Source organism: Accipiter gentilis, chromosome 3, assembly GCF_929443795.1.
Source record: "Accipiter gentilis chromosome 3, bAccGen1.1, whole genome shotgun sequence".
Lineage (NCBI taxonomy): Eukaryota > Metazoa > Chordata > Aves > Accipitriformes > Accipitridae > Astur > Astur gentilis.
In genome coordinates this window covers 6,848,727-6,867,304 of record NC_064882.1, presented here as the reverse complement: position 1 = coordinate 6,867,304, position 18,578 = coordinate 6,848,727, and the positions used below count along the sequence as shown (strand labels likewise).

Below are 18,578 nucleotides of genomic sequence, written 5' to 3'. Positions count from 1 at the left end.
ACAGCTTAAAAAAAAAAAAGAAAACCACTTCACCTTTGAACAGTTTCTTTATTATTACGCTTTTGAGATGTAAATGCTGAAAACTGCAGTACAGGGCAAATGAAAGAAGCAGCTCCATTTATCCTTTTGCATGAGTTAGTGCATAGATTTAGAAGTTTAGAAAAAAAATCAAGCAAACATTTTAGCATAAGCTGCCTTCTCTTTCTCCTTTTGGGTTTTTATCTTCTGCTTGATTCTGAGTGTTTCTGTCTGGATAGCTGCTTAAAAAGAAAATACATGATACAGTTATAGTAATCTCTTTACATTAGGTCTCCTATATGTCAAGACCAGGTCACACTGCTGCAACTTACCCATGTTACCTCATTTAATAGAACTGCATTTAATCTATTAGGTCAGATACTAGCAGCAAAAACCCCTTTGTTTCACCTGGTAAAGGAACCAGGTAGAGGAGGGTGTACAAGCATAGTACTGGTGCCAACACAGAATTTATGAGCTAAAAATCTTATCCAATTAGACCAGGAAATTAAGAAAGTTAATAAAACCCCTGGGAAATAGGGAGATGTTTCAAGAGGTGTGCTGTTGACCTACATAAGCAACAGAAGCATCACTGCTGTATAAAAACAGGTTTTCCCCCTCAGTGGGCTCTGTGCTCAATACATGAGCATTTAAGCTGTTAGAAGTCAGCATTGAGGCATCATGTTGGTACAATTTCCTACTGAATACTGCCCTGGTTTGTTACATTCTTAAAAAAAGTAAAGAATTTATAAAGAAACAGCTTTATTTTACCTTTGTCTTCAGGGGCTATTTCATGAGCCTTTTTAAGATCAGCCTTAAATAAAAGAGAAATATAAATTAATGTTCGATAAAATGTTTAGATTTAAAAAAGAAAATTAAATATTGTGATCATTACCAATGCCTGATCGAGATCTTTTATTCCCTGCCATCCTTGAGCCCGTCTGTAGAGAGCTTTAGTATTTGCTGGATCTATTTTAAGAGCCTGTAAATTTAATAAAATTGTCACATTAACATTTCATATACTTCACAGCCTCCCATCTCTGAAAATGGCACAGTTCACACTAGCAGACAATCTCCCCAGTTGGTTTGAGGGTAAGCTGTCAAAACATTAACTGTGTAAAAACGAATGCTATAATGTAGCACACTGAATAGCTAGCTAATCAGTCTTAATACTACTGCACCAGAAGTGGTCTTTTGTGAAGGACAAGCATAGAATGGGTCAAATTGAACCTGTGTGTGTGTATATATACAGCTGTCAAGACAAAGGTGTTGCTGCAGTTCAACTTATCCTGACCCTGAGTCTCACAGCGCAGCTTCTTCCTTCACACCAAAAAATGGCATCATAAAGAAAACAAGCAGATTTCCTGTAAAGCTTTTTTTACTGTAGGCTAGAAAGATACATACAAGCAATCCATCTCAGGCTTCAGGAACCTGGCCAAGTTCCAGTTATTATGCCTTTTTTGAGCTGAATGGTTTCACTAAGGTTTATATGCCAGCTCTAATGTGACAATATCAAAATAGGAAATACAGTGGCTGGGCAAAGAGATTGTTCCACTCTTTGGTTACTTAAATTATTTTTTCAAAGTACCTCAGTTAATTTGACTAGCTAGCTGTTTTGTTTTCTTGCCTGTTGTCATGGTTTAACCCCAGCCAGCAACTGAGCACCACGCAGCCACTCACTCACTTCCCCCACACCGCCCAGTGGGATGGGGGAGAGAATCGGAAGGAAAAAGGTAAAACTCGTGGGTTGAGATAAAAACAGTTTAATAGAACAGAAAGGAAGAAACTAATAATGACAATAATAAAATGACAATAATGATAAAGTAATTGTTGGAATATACAAAACAAATGATGCACAATGCAATTGCTCACCACTCACCAACCGATGCCCAGGTAGTTCCTGAGCAGCGATCCCCCCCAGGCCAACCCTCCCCAGTTTATATACTGGGCATGACACTACAAAGTATGGAAAACCCCTTTGGCCAGTTTGGGTCAGCTGCCCTGGCTGTGTCCCCTCCCAGCTTCTTGTGCCCCTCCAGCCTTCTTGCTGGCTGGGCAGTAGAAGCGGAAAAATCCTTGACTTTTAGTCTAAACACTACTTAGCAACAACTGAAAATATCAGTGTGTTATCAACATTCTTCTCATACTGAACCCAAAACACAGCACTATACCAGCTACTAGGAAGAAAATTAACTCTATCCCAGCCGAAACCAGGACACTTGTGAAGATCATGTTCTTTTTTCTTACTGCAGATAGTTCTGTAGTATCTTTTTTTAAATTACTTTAAATAATATGGTTTCTTAGTTATTAGAGGAAATCTCTTTGCACGGATGTGTGGCTTTATTTCATTTATTAACTTTAAATTATTAATTAAAAGTTATATACATTAGACAATGCATCCAGATTTTTTTTACATCATTGCAGTATTGGATGTTAATATAAAGGAAGTATTACTCTGGGTGCTCAACTGTTCTGTCTGCTATAAAGCCTAGAGCCTCTTCTGTGTCAAGAATTAGAAAATTAGGTGTCTGCACTGTGTACATATAGGTAGCATTCCTTGTTTTTAGCTTGACCACTGTGCTTACAGCTATTTTAAAGCAAGGTTGTTTGAACAGGTTCAGCGTGTGTAATTCCTTATTTACACCAAATAATGCATGTATTACGGATTGTTAATTTAAATCACTTTTGGCCTTAGGAAATCATAAAAAATGAAAGTGTATAGTTTCTTGTTAACAATTACCTTGAACTCTAACTAGTTAATCTTAGGAAACTGGTGTTCTGATTAAAACAGTGATACACTGTTTAACACTTGTTATGAGTCTTAAGCTAAATACCTTACAAAAGTCTGTTACAGCTATGCAGTTGCCTTTATCTAACAATTCTGTAATCTTAAGAAAAAAGAAGTGTTTTTTTCTCCCTCCCCACAATGGCAGGTATTATGATTAGTAATTTCTATCTGTAACACAAATGCTGTTTAAATTTTTACCATTTTCTAGATGACAGATACCACATTACACAGTTATCTTATTTTTTTTCTTTCCTCATATCCCATTTGTCCATTCTGTATATAGGTTTATTAAAATCTTCCCTGTGGTAACACCATCAGCAGGTTAGAAAGCAAGCCAGCTCTCTAAAGACACACAGATTAGCTGAGACTCCTGCTTTCAGCATGAAGCCCTAGGAGATGCTGCTCAGGATCCTCTGCTAACAAATAAGACCATTCTTTACTCTGTTTCTGAGTTTTACTAAATTATTTAAAGTTTCCTCAAATATACTAAATTCTGTCAGTATGTCTATGTCACTGTTGGTTTTTTGTTCTTTACTTCTATTATTTTTCATTATTTCCATATTTATTCTTTCCTCCTTTCTTCCTATTCACTGGTTTCATTTCACCACTAAGCCTTCCTAAAAAGGCTTCAGTTAGAAAAATCACTTAAATGAATAGAATACAAGACCATCAAATCTAAAAGCAAGTAAAACATTTTGCTCATATTAGCCTTCCAGAGAAAAGTACTCTCCTCTTCCACTGAAGACAGTTTAACTCTTTGTAATATAAAAATCAGCTCTGCAAACCAAACTGACAATGACAGCATGCATTTTTTCTGGCAGTAAGCAACAGCCCTCTTCTGTTTGTTCCCAATGAGTCATTTCAATTTCAAAATCTTTTTAAAAAGCCACATACTGGAAAGGTAGTAATAAGTTCACAATCAGCCTTCTACTTCGTTTACTTTCAAATCATAAGCTTGTCAGAAGACTCTTTGAAAAAGCTTTGTAGTTTCAGTCTCCATTTTCTATATAGGCTAATTGTTAATCAAAATACTAAACATTAAATTTACCTCTGAACAACTTTCAATGGCTCCCTGCCAATCTGACAGTTTTAGTTTACAAGCGCCAATGTTCAAAACACAAGTCAAAGCAACAGTCTTCAACTTTGGTTTGTCGGCCTCCTCTGCCACTGCTTCAGAAGCTTCTACATACCTGCAGAAAACCAGATTTACAAAGAACATGTATTAGTGTTGCAACTTTCATTTTGTTCTACCCTTGGCTATCCTTCCACAGATATGTGCAAACTGGCCTATCCAAACTGGTATTTTTAAAGCAGCTTCAATTCCACTACTACAAATATTTATTAAACTAAATATATTAAGACCTACCCTGACAAAAAGATGAACTCACTGGTGAATGTTCTCCTGTAACTCCTAGTCCACTGTACTAACAGCATTCTTTTTCTTAGACAAATACACTGTTCTAGGTGGCGTGAAACCATTAGAATTTATCTCAATGTTAATTCTCAAAAAACATGTCGCTCATCAGTGGCAAAAGTCAACACCACCACTGCACCTTCCACGTTCATGGGAAGCTTCATCTCTTCTTCAGTTCCCTCAGTAATATTTTAATTCATTTAGGCATTTCTGGCTGAACCCTAAAGCTAACTTTACTTTGTAAAGGAGAGTGGTTTATGAGCGTTAGTAACTTCACCTCCTTTGCACAGTCTTCCTTTACGACTTTTCTCCTGAACTTCAAAACTGACACTGCTTCAGAACTAAGCCACATCATTTACTGCATCTCTGTTTCATAGGCAAACTGTATCTCATTCTTCTTAATTTACAATGTATTAATACTGTCAGTTTTTTATTTCAAGTGGCAAAGGTCTGTTGTGGATGTAAAAGCTCTAACTCTTTTAATGGCCTACTTGACAGAACCTCTGTGGTTTTTATTTAAAAAATAAAACCCACGTGTTTGCATGTATTCACATTTTCAGCACGCCATGATTAATGCAGTCGTTGCAGATCAGTGCCTATGTAAGTTCAATTTCTGCATGCCCTATCTTTTGAGTGCTGAATGGTTTGTATACAACTTTGGATCACAGAAATAAGCAATACTTAAAAAATAAAGTAGACATAGTCCCAGTGATTCTTCCACTTGCTGGGCATCATGCAAAAGATGAGAACCAGAAGGGAGAGAAAAGAGTAAAAAGCTAGGGAGAGTTATAATACAAAACTGTTATGTTCAAAACAAATAGAATACACCTATAATGTTTATAAATCACACCAAAACATGAAAGACCATTCTGGAAACAAAATTAGAGCTTCCAAGTCAAAGAAATCAGTAAGATGATTATCAAGGGAGACAACAGGAAGCAATACATTTTTTGACAAAAAAGTGTCAATTCTTATATATAAAATACCTTAAAAAAACTGGTTAAGCAGCATTAAGACTACAGGCCAGTCTCACCTCTGTCCCCAGCAACATCATGGAGTGGATCCTCCTGGAAACTATGCTAGGGCACATGGAAAATAAGGAGGTAACTGGTGGCAGCCAGCATGGCTTCTCTAAGGGCAAATCAGGACTGACAAATTTGGTGGCCTTCTACGATGGGTTAGTGTTGGTGGATAAGGGAAGAGCAACTGACATCATCTACCTGGACTTGTGCAAAGTGTTTGACACTGTCCTGCACGACATCCTTGTCTCTAAATTGGAGAGACATGATTTGACAGATGGACCACTTGGTGGATAAGGAATTGGCTGGATGGTTGCGCTCAAAGAGTTGCAGTCAATGGCTTGATGTCCAGGTGGAGACCAGTGACGAGTGGTGTTTCTCAGGGGCTGGTATTGGGACTGGCGCTGTTTAACATCTTTGTTGGCGACATGGGCAGTGGGATCAAGTGCACCCTCAGCAAGTTTGCTGATGACACCAAGCTGTGTGGTGCGGTTGACATGCTGGAGGGAAGGGATGCCATCCAGAGAGACCTTGACAGGCTTGAGAGGTGGGCCCGTGTAAACCTCATGAAGTTCAACAGGACCAAGTGCAAGGTCCTGCACATGGGTCAGGGCAATCCCAAGGACAAATACAGGCTGGGCGATGAGTGGATTGAGAGCAGTCCTGCAAAGAAGGACTTGGGGGTGTTTGTTGACGAGAAGCTCAGCATGACCTGGCAATGTGTGTTTGCAGGCCAGAAAGCCAACCGTATCTTGGGCTGCATCAAAAGAAGCATGACCAGCAGGTTGAGGGACGTGATTCTCCCCCTTTGCTCTTGTGAGACCCCACCTGGAGTACTGTGTTCAGCTCTGGGGCCCCCAAAATAAGAAGGACACGGACCTGTTGGAGTGAGTCCAGAGGAGGGCCATGAAGATGATCAGGGGTCTGGAGAACCTCTCCTATGCAGACAGGCTGAGAGAGTTGGGGTTGTTCAGCCTGGAGAAGAGAAGGCTCCAGGGAGACCTTACAGCAGCCTTCCAGTATGTAAAGGGGGCCTACAGGAAAGCTGGAGAGGGACTTTTTACATGGGAATGTAGTGATCAAACAAGGGGAAATGGCTTTAAACTGAAAGAGGGTAGATCTAGATTAGATATTAGGAAGAATTTTTTTTACTGTGAGGGTGGTGAGGTACAGGAACAGGTTGCCCGGAGAAGTTGTGGATGCCCCATCCCTGGAAGTGTTCAACGCCAGGTTGGATGGGGCTTTGAGCAACCTGGTCTGGTGGAAGGTGACCCTGCCCATGGCAGGGGGGTTGGAACTAGGTGATTTTTAAGGTCCCTTCCAACCCAAACCATTCTATGATTCTAAGACAAGAAAAAGAACAGAAGGTTATAATGGTTACTGTTGGTAAAAAGAAAAAAACAACATTGCCAGATGGTTTGCTAGGTGAGTTGTACACAACACATGGGAGATAGCCCAATAAGAGCTATTCTATTCCTATCAGTTCTGGTGAAGTGCCAGCTAAAGCATACCATCCTACATAAAGTATTAGATTTTAAGATAAAACAACAGGACATGTCCACAAAAGTTTGACCTATAAAGAAGAGCTGGGAAGATCAGATTTCTTTAGTCTAGGAAAGTTACTATCCTTTCCATCCACAGGGACAAATAAACACCAAATAAAAGCTGTCTACTCAAACTGGAAGAGCCTTCACTGGGTGTGCTTAAGAACGAGCAACTGTAAGGGATAGCATAGTTATACCTGATATTTACGTAGGAATGGAGTAGGAAATGGACAGATACAACACAAAGATCCTTAAAGATTCATTCCAGCCTTTTTTCTGTACGATTTCTAAAAGGTTTACATAGAAATCCAATTTACTTTGAGGCTTCTGTTGGTCTATCATGGGCTTTTTGAGGGAAGGCGAGATGTTGCATCTTGGGTTAATATCTGTAACTAAAGCATTCATTTTTATGCTTCAGAAGGACATCATTTGTTTGAAACCCAGTCAGTTAAACTCAGTTGAAGCATTAAACATGCCTGAATTCTTTTTTCTTTCATTATTGTTACTGCTAGTGATCATTAAGAAGGTAGGGATAAAGGTCAGTATAACTAAAAAAAAAAAGTTTTTAGAAGCTCGTATACATAAAGCAAAAAGCATGAAAAGAAGAAAGGAGCAGTATGGAAACAAAAGCAGAAAGGCTATGGTTTTGAAGGCAAGTCTGAATTATACATGGAGTCAAGATGATGGTATGGAGCCTCAGAAAAAATAATAATGAATTAATAAAGGTCACATTTGGGGGTACTCTCTCTTGAACTTACCCATTTCCTAAACCTACTGGTTTTTAGAAATCAGACAAAAAGTTATCTCCCTCTTTTCCTGTCCATTAAGTACCCTGTATACTATTGTGCTTTTCTTCCCAGTTATGCACCAGCACAGCAAGAGTATTAAAAAAGGAGCATTTAGCCAGATCCAAACAATACTTCCTGCCTATAGCTCTTACCTAGCAATGAGCAGAAGACCTACGTGAATAAGTAGATGAAAATCAACCTGATGTTTTCCAGATTCAGAAGGCTCTTTTTTTAAAAAGAAAAGAAAGAGCACAGCAACAGGCACTTTTTAAATGCACGTATCATTGCTTGATAGCAGTATTAATTTGGGTTACAGGAACTACCTGATTGAATGACAATAGCCTTACCGTAAACTTTTACTATACTTTTTAGCTGCCATTGCCCAATTTTGCGATTTGAAGAAAGTATTTCCTATATTCTTTATGTCTTCTGCTATGGCCACAATCTTGTCAACCTAATAAAATAGATGGAAAATATAAAGTATGAATGTACTTATGAAAGAAGTCTTGAATTACTTGATGTTTAACAGTAGGATACCATGTCCATCCTCTTTCAAAGATTATAAAATCTCGGAATAAAAACATTCTGATTTTAGACAAATACTAGCTTCAAACCACTCCTGTAATATTCTCTACTTTATGTCACACAATAGTCTGAAAGATGAAATTCCTAACAGGTTTTCTACAGTAAAAAGGGTGAGAAAATACCGGAGACAACATAGAAGTTCAACTCCTTCCCCTAAATGCTGCTACCCACACAAAGCTATATATAAAGGTGTTGGCCGTTATTCATAGAAAAGAAGTCATGTTAACAATCAAAGTATTCAACCAAGACTGCCTTATTTCCTGCGAAAATTTTGTCTTCTGCTTTTCAAAATGGTATTAGTCACCTGAACTCTGCACGCTCTCAAACTAGAAGTCGTATCAACACAATTCTCCTTCTCTCAAAACACTTAAAACATCTGTTGAAGGAGAAAAAGAACAACTGCCTGTCTTTATCAAATCCATCATTTCTATTTCCAGAATGGCATACATTTCAAGTGTTAAGTTACTTTTCCAGTGGCAATAAACAGTTTATAATTACTGCTGTCTATACCACAGATGTCTTAAGCTCTGTCAATTGTATATATTGTCATTTGTAATACTATCAGTTTACACTTCTACCCTACTAGAATTACTGACCTTGAAAAAAACTGATCACAACATGAGACCAATGTCACCATGGTTTCTGTAGTTAGTTTATATGAACAAGTTTATAAAGTTAAAGGAGGCAGGCACCTGCCAACTTTGGTTCTGAACCACAGCAAATGCTATCCAAAAACATTTTCACAAGTTCAAGTGCTTCTCAATAGCCACATACAAGGAGTTCCTGGTTTCTAGCTGTAATGGTTTTTTTACTATTCTATTTCTAATTCTGTATTTGGAATCTACATGTGCAGCCCCCTTTTTTTACCTTCTCACAAATCACTGTTTGATTTACAGTTTGTCTATTTCACTTTCATGATAAAGCAAAAACCTGCAGAAGAGCTGCTTTCACCAGTCTGCTCTCTAACTCAACAACAGGTCTTCCTTCAGTTTGAACAATGTGAGAAGCACACAGCTACTGGGAATTGAGAACAACTAGCTCTGATGTAGTAGAAATCTTTTAAAAAGGTTAATCCTTTATTATTTCTAATAAGTAAGGCAAAATTTTTTAAGGGTGGATATTTAAAAAGTTGCACAGATAAAGTGTGTAGGTACAACATTAAGTTAGTCATCTGCAGGATGGAGTTCTAGTAATTGCAGTTTGTCACTACAGCACAAACAAAAGTAAAAAGAAACAAAGAACAGAAAAAAAAGTGTAATAACTCTAAGTATGTGGGTTTAGTTACTGGGGAAAAAATCAGCTGCAATTAGCACTAAAAAAGAGATAGCAATCCCCTCATACACCATTCTCTTTCCTAAAATTGAATGTCACCATTTAATCAGGAGCTTGACCGATTCTTAAGAAAAAACACTTAGAGAACATCATCACAGACACCATATAACTCAGATTACCTACAAGTCTTGCATTCTGTAAAATACCTTAAAAGAAAAAAACTTACGTCTTTCAAGTCTATATCTGAATCTTCAGGAAAATCTGGATGAACATCTCCAGATCCATCCTGGGGAACAATTCCCCAATCATCTCCTTCCTTTAGCTCTCCACATTCTGCAATGACGCACAACTGAAAAAATAAAGTGTAAATAGCAATATTGCTTATTATGACGATTTCCCCCAAAAAAAAGCCACAACTTCTGAGTGCTCTTTGAAATTCAGTAAAAATGCTTTTTCATCTGTTCTCTGGGTGCACTGATTTCAGAAACCCATCACATCATTAGCCTATCCTCATCAAAAGGCTTTTATCACAGAAGTGTTGTGTTCAGAGGAGCAGCATTCCAAGAACACCATACCCACACTACATGGAGAGGCTGGAAGAGGAACTGGCAGCAAGCTGAGCTGCAGCAAAACACAAGACATGGAAGTTCTACTACATTAGAAAAGATGGTTCTTTCTTAAATTGCTAAGTCTTTTAAAGTTACAGAGGTATTAATTTTTCAAACAACCACAAACTGACATGACCTACACACCGATTGCTCTTCCAGAAGTACAACTTCTGACATAAAATTCATAAGAATTACATATCACTTAGGTAGGGTTGAGAATTCCACCTTTTAATTTCATCACCCATCCTACACTTCCAGCTGTGCATTTCCACCTTCACCCTGATAAAGGCTTCCACCCTCACAGCTGTGTTGAATAATAAATCAATTGTTTGTGCAGGGGAAATTTACAGCAAAGGAACAAAAGCCTTTTAACAAGGACAGTAAAATGGAAATTAACACTGTCAGCAAAAATAACCGGCTAACATTTAATAGTGCTAAAAATTACACCAAACATTTAGAAGAAATGAATATACATCATATAAGGAAGAATAAACATTATCCCTAAGTGCTTTGGATTTTGTTTACCTTAACAGGATTTTCTCCTTTTACTTCAACGTTTTCCAATATTTTAACTACACCCATTCCTTTGATCACTTGGCCAAACACCACATGTTTCCCATCCAGGTGAGAAGTAGGCACCGTTGTAATAAAGAACTGAGAGCCATTAGTACCGGGTCCTGCATTTGCCATACTTAGTAGCCCTGGTTTATCATGCTGCATTGCGGGGGGGAAAAAAAAAATCACAATCAACATATAAAAGATGTTATAAAACCACACATAAGATTCTGTAAGCCTATTAATACATATAGCAAGGACAGCCATAATGACAACTTGGTAAACTAGTTACATACAGTTGGCAACTAATTTTACCTATCATGACTGAAGAGGGCAAACGCCCAGCTCTGCATCTTTACTTGCCACCTAGCAGTCTAGCAAGCAGAGCCACATCTGTGATGTGGTGCTGTAACATGTCTGTTTCTGTACACTCAATCCCCTGCACAGCTGCTGAGTTTAGACAGATCACCTGAGATACATGTGAAGTTCCTCACTGGATTATTCAAGACCACTGGCCTCAAGAAACAAAGCTAAACACCACTTAAACCAACTTTAATGTTACACTGTCAAGATGGGTATGTATTGTTAATTTTATAAAGGCTACTCACAGAAAGTATGTTGAAAAACTGTGGCTTTTAGGGGACTGTGGTCTTTATTATTTAAAGGTTGTGGGTTTTTTTTAACTCCTTCACTTTCCTAGAGAGAGAGTTTTTATTCTGCTGGGATTTTTAACCATCTAATTATTTTGGCTCATGCTACCAGGCCACAAACTAATAAAAATTTATTAAACAGCCCAACATGAGAAGATACTGTTTATTTTGTTTGCCATAAGTACTTTTTCCTTCTTTGAAATAGGAATTATATTGCTCCACCATGCAGATTATTTCATTTTCACTTGTACTGCAAAAATGTACTTTTTGTATGTGTTGTGAATCTCTCGTTAAACTGGCATGACACAGCTATTAAGATATTATTCTCCCCAAGCTGATCTGGTTATTAAGTGCAAGGAACTCCATTTAATATTATACCAAGACACTGGTACATGTCTGAAGCATGCAAGCTGTGGTATTCCTAAGCAACTTGATACTGTAAGGAGGATGGGAGGGGGAAAAAAAAAGCATGACTGCACAAAGGAGATGGGAGCAGAAACTGCTGTGAAGCAGACCTCACAGCTCGACGGGAGGTTGATTACTTTGAGACAACAGTCTGAGACAGCTGTATTTAAGCATCCAATTTGTCCCTTATAGTTTCTACCACTTTGAAGAACCTGTTGTTTTGAAAACGGTTTTCCCACGCAGTGTTTAGATTTTCATGGTAGTAGGGAGAACTCCTTGCCCGAGGTGTTCATCCGGTCATACAGCACAATGAGTCCGAATCTTTCAACCAGGATTTGGCTCAGGAACTCTGGGAAAAGGTTGCAGAGCCGAGAGCTAAAGTTGCACCCAGCCAACAGAGAGCTACTGGAATAAGTTTGGCTTTATCTCTTCTAATCCTGAAACTCATCCTGGGAATCAAGAGATGGCAAATGACAGAGCAGAAGCCTGTGATCCACAGCAAGAGAAGGCATCTGGTAGCAAGCCTGCAGGAGTGCAGCCTCCAAACGAAACATCTGACATTTCGTACCGTAGTTGCTGGCAAACAAGTTAATCAGAAAGGTTCTGCCATAGGAGACTTTTGCGAGAGCATTTGAGGCTGGTCACTGATTCACTGCACAAGAGGCAGAATAAGGCCTGTAAATCTTACCTTTTTTTTTTTTTTTTTTTTCAATTACAACTAATGCTAATGGTTTGTAAACAAAGAGCCAAGTAACAGTAAGCTCTGGTGTTGCTTTACAGTTGGATGTTTACCTTTTGTCTGTAAAGACTTGGAGGACAAGTTGGAAAGTTACATACAGCAGTCTGGCGGCTCTGATCTTCACACTTAACATGCAACCCCATTTCGTTTGGGACCAAGTCTCAACATTAGTCTCATGATGAGAGTCCCTATTTATAAACAAAACTGTTGTCACTCATGCATTTTCTTGCCATGAGTGTTTTGAACACTGCAGATTATGGTAGTCTTTCCCGTGATGGTTTCTGCTTGTCATTTTGTAAGCTTACAAAGCAAGTAAAAAAGTCCAGACGAAAACAGATTCTCTGACAGATTCAAGGCTTGCAAAACTATACCACGGTAACAACACTGCTTGAGGACTAAGTAAGTTCGGTGTTCCACAACAGCACAGCCATTAGCTGGAGAAGTAACACCAAAAAAAGCCTAGTGGGATTGATCTGACATGGTTAAGCTGACTACAGACGTCTTGCAGTTTATTGCAATTTACAAGAAAACATACAAACAACACAAGAACAAAGAGGTAGCTCCAGTGTCTTCAAGTGTCAAAAAAACAACTCATCATTGACCAAGACAGTGGTTTGATGAGACTTTGCAGGACTGCTAGATTAAGTGCAAGATCCAGTGAATTTCTATGTAGTAGAGGCATTTTAACTCCCACTAAAATCCTAACATACTTGGCCAACAGATGATGGGAACTGAGCTCCCAGACTCTGTATAAGATCCAAGTGAGTTCTTCAACTCATCCCTGGCACACTGACAACTTTTGTTAGAGCTGAGCAGTCAGAGAAGTACAGAAATGGGGATCATTTGCATTCCATTCATAATTACCTCCAGATCTCATTTGACAGTACAGCTAAAAAAGGAACGATGACACCAAGTCTCCTTCTTCAGGGAGCTAGAGATCCTGTGACAAGGACCAATGCAGAAGAGTAACTTTAAGCAGAAGTGCTATGGGCATCACCATAGCAAGTGTCAGACTTCAGAGAACATCTCTCACAACTATAATTAACTCTATGATGAATTCTGGAGCTACATTTCCAGTTATTGCTCCGACCTTGGCCGTGGACTTTGATGCCTGATTAGTGAGGGATTGCCGTATTTTCTTTTCCTAAAATATTGTTTGGTGGCAAGCACAATTGAAGTCAGGGCTTTGTCTTAACCATGGGACAACAACGCCTGTAAGTTTTTTAGTCAGTCTTGTTGAGGAGTCATTCATATGCTATCACATAATAGCACGATATGAAAACAGTTCATGCCAATGCTGAGAATTGTTACACCTACAGCAGCAGGTGTCTTGGCTGTTGTAAGGGGTACTTGCAGAACACGTTATTTATGTTGTTTCCAAGTAGTACTCCCACCCAGGTTCAAGATGCAATTACTGATAGTTCAAGCACAGGGGCTTTTTCCAGCCACACAGTCTTTTATGTACAGCTGAGAACACAGATGAGCACTCAGAACAATTATAATGGTTGCCACTTTTCTCCAGAATAGCTAAGTCTGCTAGCCAAAAATGTAAGTCACAGTGTACAGGTAATACATAAATTTGGAGATCTTCAAATACTGTATACGTTGCAGGTTTAAGGTACACAGACCTGCTGCACAGTACGGTCAAAAGCAGTCTTCTAAAATGCTTAAGAAAAGGATTTATAAATACAGAAGGCAAACATTTCTTCTTCAAAAGCACAAAGAAGAACTCAATCTTATGTCAAAAGACAGATCCTGGAGGCAATCAACTGATTTTGATGACAGAGAAGCCTGAGGAATGGTAATGGACATTTTGAAGGTTATGCCTTTGCAAAAGAAACAAGAAAAGACACAGGACACATCCTGAAAAAACTGTTGTTCAAAAACCGTACTACTTGTGTGTTAAAGCACATGCACCTGCAGTCTTCCTGGTGTCACTAGATGCCGATTTTGAGGACAAAGATGGTTTTAGAATTTCCTACTCTTTCAGCACTGCTCCCTCCTCTCTTCCCCGAGCTGGGCTGACAAAACTGCTTGTGGGACCGCACTAATGGTTGGTAGTAATGAAATAGTGAGCTGTGATACAGGAGTGGGAATAAGTAATGGGAGAGGGAGGAATTTCTGCCATCAAAACCAGCATCTCTTAAAATGACATCCTCAAATCGAGACCTTTGCATATTGAAAAACTTGCTTAGTTCACAGCACATTTTCCAACATTCTGGGTGAAAAAAAGCCATTCGTAAAAAGCCTTTTACTTCTCATATCATTGAAAGTAACTGTAGTGGGGAAAATGATTTCTTTTAAATTTTTCTTTGGAGTAGTTCTGCAATCTACCATGGATTCCCCACTTCTTAAGAAAGGTATTTCTCACATCTAGTCTTATGAATATTATTAGTATATGGAAAAAAAAAACAAAACATAAAATCCATTTAATGCTAACATACTGTATATGCTTCCGAGTGACAAAATCTGCCACTCTTTTAAAATAATATCTCTACTTTGATGAGAACTGAAATATTGCTCCAAATTAATTTCTGATTGTGCAATTAAAAAGAAAATCTAAACTATGGTTGTCTTTGTCTTAATGAGGTTGACCTTATTTTATATGTATTCATACATGTATTTGTTCTGTATTCAACAAAGACTTTAAGGACAAACTAGTTTGGGGCTTTTTTGCTGCATTCTTTCCACTGCTTAAAAATACATTGGACTAAAGAGCACTAATTCTGAATCTGAAGAAAAAGAAAAATAACTGAAACTTCAAAAACTTAATACAATTACTATTTTCAATACAGTACCTTATAATGGAAGTTTTCATCTTCAAATTTTTCACCATATATACTTTCTCCACCTGTGCCATTTTGGTTTGAGAAATCTCCACCTTGGACCATAAACTGCTTAATAACTGCAAAAGAAAATAATTATAAAATATAGCATCAAGGCAGGAAAGGCATGAAGAAAAACAATTCAGAGATGAAGAGCAATCCCTGTCACAAGCACCTGCACCTAAATAAAACCAAAACCCACCTTTTATCTATGAAGTGTCCCCTAAGTACTCCTTTTCAGTTAAGTGGACATCACTTGATATTTAATCCTTTACCTGAAATCCAGTTCAACCTATTCACAACTCATAGTACACTTGTTTTACTATTACTAACTTACTAGTAAATTTATAATTTACTACTGTCAATGCATGGTAAGAACATCTAGTCATTAGGAGGATCAAAAAGACAAAAACTTACTTTCAGTCAAGTTATTTCTTAAACAAGTGCTCTGAAATATTATTTAACATTATTTCAAATACTGATAATGGAGGACTTCTGACACCAACAGGAAAACAGAGGATTTCATAGAACTTACTTCTGTGGAAGGGACATCCTTTATAATGGAGAGGTTTTCCAGTGGTAGGCCCTGTTCCCTTCTCTCCTGTACATAATGCACGGAAATTTTCAGCAGTTTTAGGTACAACGTCAGCAAATAATTCAAAGACAATGCGTCCAACTGAAATGACAAAGAGAGAATGAGACGTATTTTTAAGTCCCGTCCTTGGCACAGTGATGTCTGGAGCATTACAGGGCAAAGGAAATTAATGTTTCAGACTCCATTATTTTTACTTAGATTACTATTGAATTTACATTTTGTGGTTGTTCTACGGCAATCGCTGGCAGAGTTACATTAAGTTTTTAGCAAGGTTATTAGCAACAATGAATTCCACTATTAAGAATAATTCAGGGGGAATACAGATTCTGCCAAAAGCTACCAAAAATGTCAAATGCGTTTTCTGCCCAAAAATCTGCATGGGAAGTCACACACACATATATTAAAGCCAAATTATGTATTTTAACATGCATACTTACTTTATGTCTATTTTAACATACATATGTAGCTTGTGCACTCAAAAAAAGATACAACTAAAAAAAGACTGTTTTGTGGAGACTTTTATTTGACCTTAAACCTCATTCTGTTAAAGCCCCAATTTTACTACGACACTGTAATGCTTAACACGCATATGAGTAATGGCTATTTACAGTTACAAATGCTACAAGCAATCATTAAATCCAAACAAGTACGTGTTTTAACTAACGGAACTGAAACCTGAGTAGCTAACAGATCCTGTAATAGTCGATAAATGGATTCTGTGTCAAATCCTCATCTTTTAACAAACTGGCTTCTCGAAGAGCTATTTCTCACTCCTAGCAGCCACCATCAGTTGATGCTCCCGCTTTCTCATCAGCCTCACAGTCAATTAGTTAACATAACTTCGCTCTCCCGGAAGCTAAATGTAAATATATTAGTTCTAATTAATACAGGAATGAAAACAAATTAGACAGCTGAAAGTCAATAAAAGGCAAATCGTCTTACAGACTTTCTTCTTTTATTCTTTTGAGTAGCAGAATGAATAAATGAGAGGCAGTATCTTGACAAAAAGGCAGCATCTGTCTTCACCCAAGCAACTTTCGAAAACCTACGCTTTCAACTACTACCCCAGCTTCCACGTTGCTGTTTCCTAATTTCCATTTTGACCGTTTTCCCAGATATTGGAATGACCTCTGGCAACACCGTCGATGCCAAGAGAACAACCGGGACCGCCAGTTTGCCTCAGCTTTTACCTCCGCAGACCACCACTGCCCGGCGCGCCCCAGGCCGGCGGCGGCGGCGGCGGCGGCGGCAGCAGGAGCCGGGTAAGGCCTGGCATGCTGCAGCACCTCCCCAAGTCATGGCGGGCGGTGGGCACGGCCTGAAGCCAGCAGTGGCAGCCCGAGGCGGGGGTCGCTGTGATGGCGGCCGTCGCTGTGATGGCGGCTGAGGTGGTGGGCACACCGGCAGCACGCGGAAGCCCGCCTGCCGGAGCCGGCCGCCGCGCCGCCACGGGCGCGACGGGGACTGTAGGGCTCTGCCGTGCTCGGCCGGGCGCGGCTGTGAAGGCAACATGTCGCAGGGGGTCCCGACCGGCGTAGAGGTACAGAGGTACCTGCTCCCCTGCAACACCCGCGGGTTGTTTCCCTCGGCTGAGAAGCCACGGGGAACGCGGTGCCGATGCAGCCACGTTGCCTTTCTCGCTGTTTGCCTCGGGGCTGTTCCTTCTGGCGGGAAAACCTCGGAGGGAGCGCGCAGGGCCCGGCGGGGAGGCCCCCTTCCCCCCCGCCCCACAGGAGGCCCGTTCGCGGCGGGGCCGCGTTTCTCCTCCTCCCGGGCGGGGACAGCGCCCGGCCCGGCGCCACCGGAGCGCGACAGTCCCTCCCCGTCGAGAACATTCGGCCCCGCGGCCTGGCCCTGGTCTGGGCCGTGCCGCTGCCGCCCGCTCCCCGCCGCCCGGCCCGGGCCTGGCGCGTTCCGCACAGGGGGGCCCCGGACCCGGCCCCCCCCCCCCCCCCGCGCGGGTCTCGCCCCCGCTCCCCGCCGCCAGGGCCCCTTCCCGCCCCCTCCCCACCTCGCTCGCCCCCGACGTCCACATCGAAGAAGGCGCGGGGGTTGCAGGGCTTGCTGGGCCGGGCGAGAGGGGACGGGTGCGACATATCGTGGCTCCCCGCTGCCGCGGCGGCTCCGCCTACTCGGCCGCCCGCGATTCCGGCCGCCGCGGGGTCGGGGCCGCTCCCCGCTCCTCCCACCGGCGGAGGCGGGCGGCGGGCGGCGGCGAGGAGGGGAAGAAACCTGCCCGCGGGATCGTGGCGGCGGGGGCCGTCGCTGCCAGGCGGGGCCGAGGGAGCGGGGCCGGGCCGGGCGCCTCGGCGGGCAGCGCGGGGGGGGTGAGGGGGTGTCGCGGGCGTCTCTCGGAGCCCCCGGCGTGGCCGGGCAGCGCTCCCCGAGGCCGCAGGCGGCCGGGCGGGCAGGCCGCCCGTGGTGGCGGGGCGCGGGGTGCCGCACGGCGGAGCCGGGGTCCCGCAAATGGCGGCAGGAGGGGTCTGCCTCTGCGTCCTGCCTCCGAGCAGCCGTGAATGACTTGGAGATAGTCTGCAAAGAAAAAAATGTGTCTTTCTTGAGGGTATGTACACACGCAGAAGGCCTGGAAAGGCGGGTGAGGAGAGGGCGTTTTGGTTTTGCCTGGGTTTATGTTTTATGAGAGGAATGCGGGCTTTGTGAGAAGCTGTGACCCATGGAAAAATGGGCAAATGGTCGAAAGTGACAGTCGCCACATAAATGTTTAGAAACGCTGAATAACTCCAGTCTCCTTAAGGTCTGAAAACAAAATGTGTCT

The 18,578-nt window shown here is 41.1% G+C and overlaps 1 protein-coding gene across 1 annotated transcript; it reads right to left on the bottom strand.

Annotated features, from left to right (window-relative positions):
* Nucleotides 1-28: 28 nt before the first annotated feature.
* PPID (peptidylprolyl isomerase D) lies at nucleotides 29-17,964 on the bottom strand. Its single transcript, XM_049833913.1, has 10 exons — nucleotides 17,814-17,964; nucleotides 15,743-15,883; nucleotides 15,181-15,287; nucleotides 10,559-10,747; nucleotides 9,652-9,774; nucleotides 7,916-8,022; nucleotides 3,852-3,993; nucleotides 911-997; nucleotides 787-829; nucleotides 29-257 (listed from the first exon to the last, which is right to left on the bottom strand). Exons 1-10 carry the CDS (start codon nucleotides 17,896-17,898, stop codon nucleotides 169-171), a joined length of 1,113 nt encoding a protein of 370 aa, XP_049689870.1. The 5' UTR covers nucleotides 17,899-17,964; the 3' UTR covers nucleotides 29-168.
* Between the last annotated feature and the right edge of the window lie 614 nt (nucleotides 17,965-18,578).

What these genes read in the sequence shown, in the direction of transcription:
- PPID (XM_049833913.1), bottom strand. Translation starts at nt 17,898, where the DNA reads ATGTCGCACCCGTCCCCTCTCGCCCGGCCCAGCAAGCCCTGCAACCCC. An exon ending in AAGGAGAAAATCCTGTTAAG is followed by an intron (nt 9,775 to 10,558) that starts GTAAACAAAATC and finishes TTATTTTTTCAG; the next exon opens with TTGTGCGTCATTGCAGAATG. An exon ending in AAGATCTCGATCAGGCATTG is followed by an intron (nt 830 to 910) that starts GTAATGATCACA and finishes CTTTTATTTAAG; the next exon opens with GCTGATCTTAAAAAGGCTCA.